An 8,790-nucleotide genomic window follows, 5' to 3' on the forward strand; every position below is an offset into this window, starting at 1 on the left:
GTCAGAAAGTCCTGGAGGGCTTGTGTGTGCCCAGGTGTTAGTGACAGGCTCAGTCTCAGCTCTGTTGTTACATCTAAACTAACTGAAGAGTGGACTAAAAGATGGTAAATCATCTTTCCTTTCTTTTTTTTCCTTTTTCCTTAATGGAAAACATGTAAAGTTGGACTCAACACACTTTCTCCCCCCTCCCTCCTCCTTTCTCTCCAAAGCTGTCGTGTCTGTCGATGGCAAGCCTGTGAGACTTCAGCTCTGCGACACAGCTGGTCAGGTCAGTGAAGCCACTTTTGATTTAAGTGACAGCAGCGGGAGGGGAGAAGTTGTTGCGCAAAGTAGTCCTGCTAATGCCTTCATGTATTTGAAAGGATTTCCAGTGTTTGATCATCTTATTAAACTGCTATCATTTTCACTGCTGCTTCACCCACTGCTTTGCCTAGTGTCTGTTGAAGGGTGAGGGATGTAACTGTGCTTTCCCATAGGGGCTGGGCACAGGCTGTTGCTCTGCTGCCTCAAGCTGCTGCTCAGCTTAGCTTTACTAAAGAAGCTGAACATATTAGGGAGTCAAGGGCCACCTGGTTTTCTCTTTCAGCCATTGTTCCTCTCTTTATTTTTGCTAAATAACTGCAGGTTTAAGAACTGTGGTGTTTGGGGTGTACACATGCAAAGCATCCACAGCTGTAGGTGTCCAGCGATAGGAACTGTGTATTTGAAGGGGCAGAAGCTCAAGGGAGAAAAAAGCTCTACTGGGTGTTGTCCATGGAGATACCATATTTGCCATTCCCACTCCCTTAAAAAGTGCTGAGATTTGCTGTAGTCCTGATGGATTGGGAGTGGCTGGTGCTTCTCGCCTCCTAGTTTGCCTCACACACAAAAAGAACCCATTTCTTACCACCTTATATTTTCTGCAAGTCCCTGGCTTGTACCACTCTGAGCAGAGTGCAACACTGCTTGCCAGGGGTTGCATCTGGATAGCCAAAAGTAGCCAGAAATATTTGGCTACCTAGCTGGCGTTTGAAGGCAGTGGGAGTTAGGTTCCTGCACAGCTTTGTGGATCTGGGTCTACACCTTCACCAAAACCATGCTGAAAAATCTCAGTGGCCTTAACACACAAACCTACTTAGATGAGTTGTAACTGGGCGCCCTACTTAGGAAAGGGGTTTGAAGGGCCATGCAGTCCTTGACAGCAGCGTAGGACTCTCATGTGCCCTACAAAGCAAAGCTAAAATCCTATGAGCAGCCTTCTGTGGGTAATGATACAGCAGAACTGCCTCCTGATTTCACACCCTGCTGAAGAGACAGGGTGGTGCCGCGACAGCCTTGCCTGTGTGGGCTCATATGCAGAGCGTGGCAGGTGACATTGCCATTGAGTGACAGCCTGTGGGCAGGCAGCGCCTGTGGAAACGCAGCCGAAAGCTGCAGGAGGGATGGGCTGGCCCAGTCACCTCTTGCCTTTGCTGTCCTTAATGGTTAAGATGTTTGGCTGCCCAAGTGCAGCTGGGATGGGCAAGAGTCACTGCCTTAAAAATGAAGGGGTTATCAGCATCAGACAGAAAGCATCCTGAATAAAGGATATCTATGTATATGCTTTGGTAAAACTGCTGCCATGAGATGGCTGCTGAAAACCACAGCTGAAAAACACTTTCAGGCAGAGGGAAATTGTATTTCAGCATCACCAGCCCACAGAGGTGTAGAGTCGCTGCAGGTCACGTACCTACCATTGAAACCGCAGGAGTGTACTTGGGATATAAAGGGCGCTATTTCATCTTGGTAGAAACCCTTAAGATCTGGGTTTGGCTTTCAAACCCATTGAATCGAGGAGCCCTTTTGCGGTTTCTCACGTAGCAAGAAGAGGTGATTACATGGCAAGGTGCCTTTCTGCAAGCGGCCTGTCGTTCAGAGCAGCGTCTCTCAGTAAATGCGGGGCTTCTGTCAAGCCAAGCAGTGAGAGCCTGGTTTCCTCTGAGGCTTAATCTGAGAATCAAGAGACCTAATGAACCTTGCTTTCTTGACTCGTGTTTTATAAATCACTGTCTCTCTCAGAGATACTGCTGGAAGAAATTCATTGGAGCGGAGCAAGACTTCTGAGGCTTCCAGGGGGCTTTAAACTGCATATCCTGGGTCTCCAGAGGCTTTAAAGTAAAACTTCACATCTTGAAAAAATAACATGGAACTTGCAATTCGGCAGTAAACCGCTGATACCAGCGAGATGTTTTCAGCTGTGTGTGTTCTTTGCACTTTCAATTCAGGGCTTTTTGAGAGCACGGCCCTTTTTAATTAAAATGTCACTGCCGCTGAGGCAAATTCTACCTGTTCAGGCTGCTAGTGTTACCCTGCTTTTATCCTGCTGTCAGCATAAAAGCAGCCTGCCTGGAGTTAACCCTTGCTTCTTGCTGCATTCCTCGCATCAGCACGCCTTTGTTACCATGAGATGTCTGGCTTTCTTGTGGCTAGTTCACGAAGCTGAAAAAGGGCTTTGCTTTGCTGGAGTTTGCACTAAAAGGAAAAAAAAAAAGAGAGAGATAAAAAAGAAAAGAAAGGTAGAGCTGGGAGGCCTGTTTGCAGTTTGTTTGATGTGGCATGGGTGGGAGGGAAAGGTAAAGCTCTTACTCTATGCCATTGGCATGTTAAGCCTGCACATTGTGAGTCATTATTGCTGCCATCAGATTTAAATCCTTAGGCACAATGGCAGAGAAATTATTCCCATATCCTGTAGGATGTTGTCAAGTAGTCACCAGTTTAAAAGCTTCCAGTTTAAAAGCTGATTCCAGGAAAGGTACAGGTATGCTTGCCCGTATCTGGAGGTAGGGATATCAGCTTTGAGGTACGCAGGTGCTCCTCACTGGAGTTGCTCACTGACTCACCCCTGGGAGAGGTGGCCCTGCAGAAAGCACCTTCTCTCTCCCCATACTTTGATTTTTGGCTTCGTCGGTTGTGTGCCGTAACCTGCTGCCCACAGCATTGCTCCTTTACTGAAATAGGGCAGAGAGCTTGTGTACAAAGAGTGAAGGAAAGCACTCAAAACAAGCTGTAGCGTTAGTCAGAAAATCTCATCTGTGTGGCTATACCATACCCAGCATATCAGGGTGTCCTCCGGGACTGATGTGCTCTTTCCATTGGGTGCTAACGCGCTTTTGTTCTGTGCAGGATGAATTTGACAAGCTCAGGCCTCTGTGCTACACCAACACGGACATCTTCTTGCTGTGCTTCAGCGTGGTGAGCCCCTCGTCCTTCCAGAACGTGAGTGAGAAGTGGGTTCCCGAAATCCGATGCCACTGCCCCAAGGCACCCATCATCCTGGTTGGGACGCAGTCGGACCTCCGGGAGGATGTCAAAGTTCTCATCGAGCTGGACAAGTGCAAAGAAAAGCCGGTCTCGGAGGAGGCTGCGAAGCTCTGTGCCGAGGAAATAAAAGCTGCATCCTACATTGAGTGCTCTGCTTTGACTCAGAAGAACCTCAAGGAGGTCTTTGATGCGGCCATCGTGGCTGGTATTCAGTACTCAGATACCCAGCAGCAACCAAAGAAATCCAAGTGTAGGACTCCAGACAAGATGAAAAACCTCTCCAAATCCTGGTGGAAAAAATACTGCTGTTTTGTATAGGGGTTGCAAGGACGCGAGTGCTGCTCTGAGGAAATTGAATAGAGGCTATATTAGCTGAAATCTCATTCTGTGTCGTCCCGAGTGTATAGTGTAGATCTGTATGTATGTGTATATGTTGCTACTGGATATCTTGGGTCACACTTTCAAGGGTGGCAGAAGGATTCTTAGTTAAATAATTGCTATAAATCAGGTCTGGCATCCAGTTTCGTGACTAAAACCTCTCATTAAGGAAGAATAGCACCACGTGTCTGTGAGGGTAAAAGGATTTGTCCAAAGGATTCGACGTCTTGTGTTGTAAGGTGTACGTGATGGGGAGGAGCATGCCATAGGCATTTGCTGCCAGGGCTTCGCAGGAGCAACAAGTGAGCGATGGTGGAAACGTAGAGCTCTGTACGTATACAGGGACGGTCAAAGGGAAAAATAACACTGTGCCTCCTAACGGACATTTGTAGCTTTAAAACCCCACTCCTGCTTTCTCCTCCATGATTTCCCAAACCAACGCGCTCGGGGATTGCTTTAAAAAAGGTGTGTGAGAGGTGTAATCTATACGCAAATGCCACGGTTGGAAAGATCATGAATATACCTTCAGCGTGCGGGGAGGGAACCTAATCCCTCATGGAGCTGACGTCTCGTTTGTCACCTCCTGACTCTGTGGAAGTCCTTTCTGTCCTCCTTCCCCTGCCCTTCCCAGGAAGCCGCGTGGAAGCCCGAGGAACATGACCAAGCTTTAACTTGCTACCTCGAGCAGTGGCGGTTTCCTCTGTATTTTTGCAGACATGACGACAGTTCATCTGTTTCAGCTGAAAGGAATGTAAATGCTGTTGTGTTGGGTTTTTTTTTTTTGTTCTTTTTTTTTTTTAGAGAGATGTAACAAATATCCATGCAGCACTATGTAAACCGCATCTGGTTTTAAGTCTACAGCCAAGAATTTCAGGATGCTCCTCCTTACCTTTTAAGGCTGCTAAACAAATAACAAATTGGGCAGATCAAGATTTGTAACAAACCAGACTCTAGAAACTGAGGCTGCTGTGTCCTCTTTATGATGCTGTTTTCAACCAAGTGAATGTTTCCCTTCTAAAGGCAGCAGTCTTGTGGTTGAATCTTGTTCAGGCTCATAGTCGTGAAATTGGCTGAGGCCATCCCGAAAATTTAACCAATCATTTTTTTTCCCAGATCAGTCCCAGCAGGTTAATTGAAATGTGCCTAAAATGTAGCTGAGTGATCAATATAGTGCAGAGTTAAGTGTGACCTCCTCTCTGATTAAACTCTCTCTACTAAACTAAGTCTAATTCTAGCCTTGGTAACTTCAAGAGACCTGAAGGGTAATGCGACTCTCTGCAAGAGTCAGTATTTTAACTTATTCTGCAGAGGACATTTAGTTTGTGCTGCCTGTCTGCCTTTTTATGGCCCTGAGTACTTTCTTTTTTCCCCCTAGATATTTCAAGATCAGATTATATTCCTTTTCTTTTTTCCTTTGGCCATAGCCTTGAAGTGACCTTTTTCATAGTCTTAAACTAAACTACAGTGTCAGAAAGCTGGAACCCTTGTTTTTATCAGAAGTGTATCAATGCCCGATACAAAGAACAACTGTGGAAGCCATTTGAGTTGACAAAGCTGACCACAGTTTAAGTCCTGCCCATTAAAGAAAATGACACTCTGTAAATGGGCTCTGTGCTGTATTTTTTCCTTTTCTACAACAGTATGAGTGCAGAAGGGGTAAAGTTCCATTGCTGAAAAGTAGAAAATGGGATGGAAATCTTTACCTAGGACCTGATTCAATAAAAATGTGTTGGCTTCTGCACTGGAACAGCCTGGAAAAGCAGTTTCCATAGCACAGAAGCTGGATGCATGTAACTTGATTGCATCTGGTTGGTAATCATTTAATGTTTACTGGTCATTAAGTTAACATCTGAGCCTTTATATTTCTTACTCAAATGCTTTGACAGGATTTCAGATATGCAGTCATACTGTCATCTTGGTGAAAAACATAAAACCAGATTTCTCTTGGGTGCTTTGCTTCTCTGTAAAATGGTCTCAGTCAATCAAAAGTGTGGGTTTGGGGACGAGACAGGCTGAATCTCAGCAGCTTCCATGTGCAAAAATAACAGTATTTCTTCCGCAAGATCATACTGCTTTGTATCACGCCATACTGGAAGCAGTAGGTTGTATTTTATAAGCACCCTGTTTCATAGTCTGGAGTAGCATTACTTTTAAATGTAGCCAGCTGTGACTGTCTCTGAAAATGTGATGTATATACAACTTGTTATAGCCCTTCACTAGGTGTATGTAAACTGAGGTCTAATACCTTTATGAATACCGCTCTACATGGGGCTACACAGGGTCTAGGTTTTAGAAATATTACTTTTAAAATCACCAGTATTTTACAAGCGCAAGTGAGGGAGAGATTTCTCTCTGTAGTCTATAATCTGATGTGCCTTATAAAAACAAAACCTCTCTTCTAAGTGTAGGCTATATTTCGAAAGAAATATTTCATGTGAGTATGATATAAATGAGGTATTTGGAAATAAATTCTGACCTGTGTACTTGTCTGCCTCTGCTGCCCACTCGGGGAGGCTGTTGAGGGCAGTCCCTGGCCGTGCACCATGCCAATACCAGGCAGGGAGGAGACAGCCACACTGCTAGCCTGGGGCTGTGCTCCTGGTGCCTCGGCAAAAGGCCTGTGATTGAAAAATACAGATTTTCCCCTGCACTGCCCTGTTCCCCAGAGGGGCTGGGCTGGGTGGGAAGGGTGCAATGATGGGATTTCTGCCTCCCTGGCAGTCCGGCAGCCTCTTGCTGCAGCCCTGTGAGGTGCGGGAGAGCTCGTCATACTTGGCCCCCAAACACAGATTGAGCAGCAGGAGGAGCACAATCTGGCCAGTGATAGCTGTGGGGACATTGAAACCCGTGGCATGGTGTTTCAACCACTGCATGTTGTGCCACACGTGCCCTGGGAAAGCCAGAGAGCATTTTTGGAAGAGCAGAGCTCATTCCTTCTTGGCACCAAGGGTCTTGTCACCCCCTCCCTGGCTCCTGTCCCTTGTGCACAGGGGTCATCAGTGCCGTGATGGCTGCTGTGGGGCTATGTTAACCAAGTGGGAAGCAACATCTAACCTCTGGGCATCCCCCTGGAGCCAGTGACCCTGCTACAAAACTGCTCTGGAGAAGGGGCTTCACTCTGGACCAAGGTTTGTAAACTGCCACCATTGCATTAGTTTTTATGGGAACTCAGTGGAACAGGCACACCAGGGTGGCATACAGCGATGCCTTCCCATGCCACCTGTCTCCTGGGTCATCAGGCCGATGTATTTTCAACCATTGAAATGCATGCAACCTGTGCTGTTCCTTTTTCCCATGGTTGGTTCCTTGCTGGAACAAAGTCTTGGCTTCTTTTCTGCTTGGTTAACCAGCACACCAGAGACTGGGTAGGTGGCCATGCCCACAGCACAGCGACCCTGCCTGGATGCTCCACCTGCCACTGGGCTCCTTTCTGGTGAGAGCCTGGTGTTGAATCGCTGCTGCCAATGCCGTTGAAGAATCACTTCTACTGGGTTTGTGCACTGGACAGCATGAAGTCGGGGTGTGCTCACTGGAGACTGAGTTACCCTTCCTTTGCACACTGGCTTTGCAAGAAAAGGGGCTGCTGTCTTATGCATCCCAACATCTGGATGGAGCTAAGGCATTTCAGGTCACCCTTTATGCTGGAGTAATGCTGTGCATGTGTGTGCTGCCGTGATCAAAAGGCTCCTTCAGCTGCCCTGCTTCACATACTGGATGGGCTGGCAGCTGGGGCTGATAAGAGCATATTGAAGTAAGCCTGCTGTACATAAGGTTTTCCAGGAATGCTGAAATCACTGCTGCTATGTGATGGATGTAAGTTCCTAAGAGAGGATTTTGTTTTCTTTCATATCAAATTAAAGTACTCTAAAAAAAAATTATTTTTTTTTTTTGTCATGGAAAAAAAAGTCACCTTTACCATTTTTTCCCATGTATTTTTGTGCATTGGACACCTCTAGGGTTATGATTGAGGGTTGACTGGAGCTGAGACATTGATAAATGTGGCATTCAGACTCAGCTGGAAGAGAGCCTCTCTAAGGAAACTTCACTACCATCTTACTTCACTTTTGATTTTCTTCCTAGACAACAGTTACTGACCACAGAGAGGGACTGACTGCTGCAGGAGATGGCCTTTTTGTTTCACCACATACTGCTGACCTAATATTGTCATATGTATTATGGTTAAACATTGAACCTCGCTGAAGCATGTGAGTGCCCTTGCAATTGAGCGACCCTTCTGAGCTCCAGCAGATTATTGATGTGCTTGAAGGTTCGTACAGAAGAGACTTCTGTCAACTTCTGCCTTTAGTGTTGCCTGGGTGTGCAGCAAGGTAGGGAGAGGGGAAAAAGAACTACTCAGGAAAGACTGAGATGTTATAAAGCTCAGAAGAACTGGTGACGGGACTCCGGAGCAATGGGGAAACTGCTTTTACCTACTTTAGGCATAAATAGATTGAAAGCCCAATTAGAGAAACGCTCAGGGAAACAAACAGCCCCAAGGAGGGCTGTTAGGTACAAAACCACAAGGAAGTCTCAAAGCTGTGGATAGCTGAAAGCCAGGAGGAAATATCACTGCATGCTATAGGGAAAAATCACTCTGCGTTTGCTCAGTTCTTACACTCTCTTCCCAAACATCTGTGCTGGTCAGGGACAGGATGTGGGATGAGGTGGACTTTTGGCATCAAACCAGCATGGCTGTCCAAATATATTTAATGTTTTCTGAAGAGCAGGGTGGGTTTCAGGCCAGCAGCAGGGCCCCAAGATCCAATAGGGCCTTCTGAATCTACAGCTTCCCGCATTGCCGGCAGCCAGTGGAAAGATGTAATGTGATGGGGGTTGTTCATTAACCATTTTGTGCAGTCCTCTACATGTAAACTGGGGAACAAGCAGTTCAGTAATCCAATGAATTTTACCATCTGAGGCAGACTGTTCTTCAGCGTTACAGATTTATTTCCCCAGTCTGTTTTAACAGGATGGATAACTGGCCCCCCAACTCGGGCTAACTTTTTTAAATTCAGCAAGGAAAATGTGTTTAGAGGAGAAAGCATGAGGAGCAGCCCTGCTGATCTGCAGGTGACTGCACCCATCTCCTGGGAGCTCCTCCAGCTCTTCAGCACAGAACGACGAGACCTGCGG

General features: G+C 46.4%; 1 protein-coding gene across 1 annotated transcript; it reads left to right on the forward strand.

Annotated features, from left to right (window-relative positions):
• Positions 1-160: 160 nt before the first annotated feature.
• Positions 161-3,597, forward strand: RHOU (ras homolog family member U; the record flags this gene model as incomplete). The annotated part of the gene is made up of 2 exons (XM_010185665.1): positions 161-268; positions 3,142-3,597. Coding segments are annotated over 2 exons (564 nt in total), but the record flags the coding sequence as incomplete, so codon positions are not given.
• Between the last annotated feature and the right edge of the window lie 5,193 nt (positions 3,598-8,790).

Source organism: Mesitornis unicolor, unplaced genomic scaffold, assembly GCF_000695765.1.
Source record: "Mesitornis unicolor isolate BGI_N332 unplaced genomic scaffold, ASM69576v1 scaffold35355, whole genome shotgun sequence".
Classification (NCBI taxonomy): Eukaryota; Metazoa; Chordata; class Aves; order Mesitornithiformes; family Mesitornithidae; genus Mesitornis; species Mesitornis unicolor.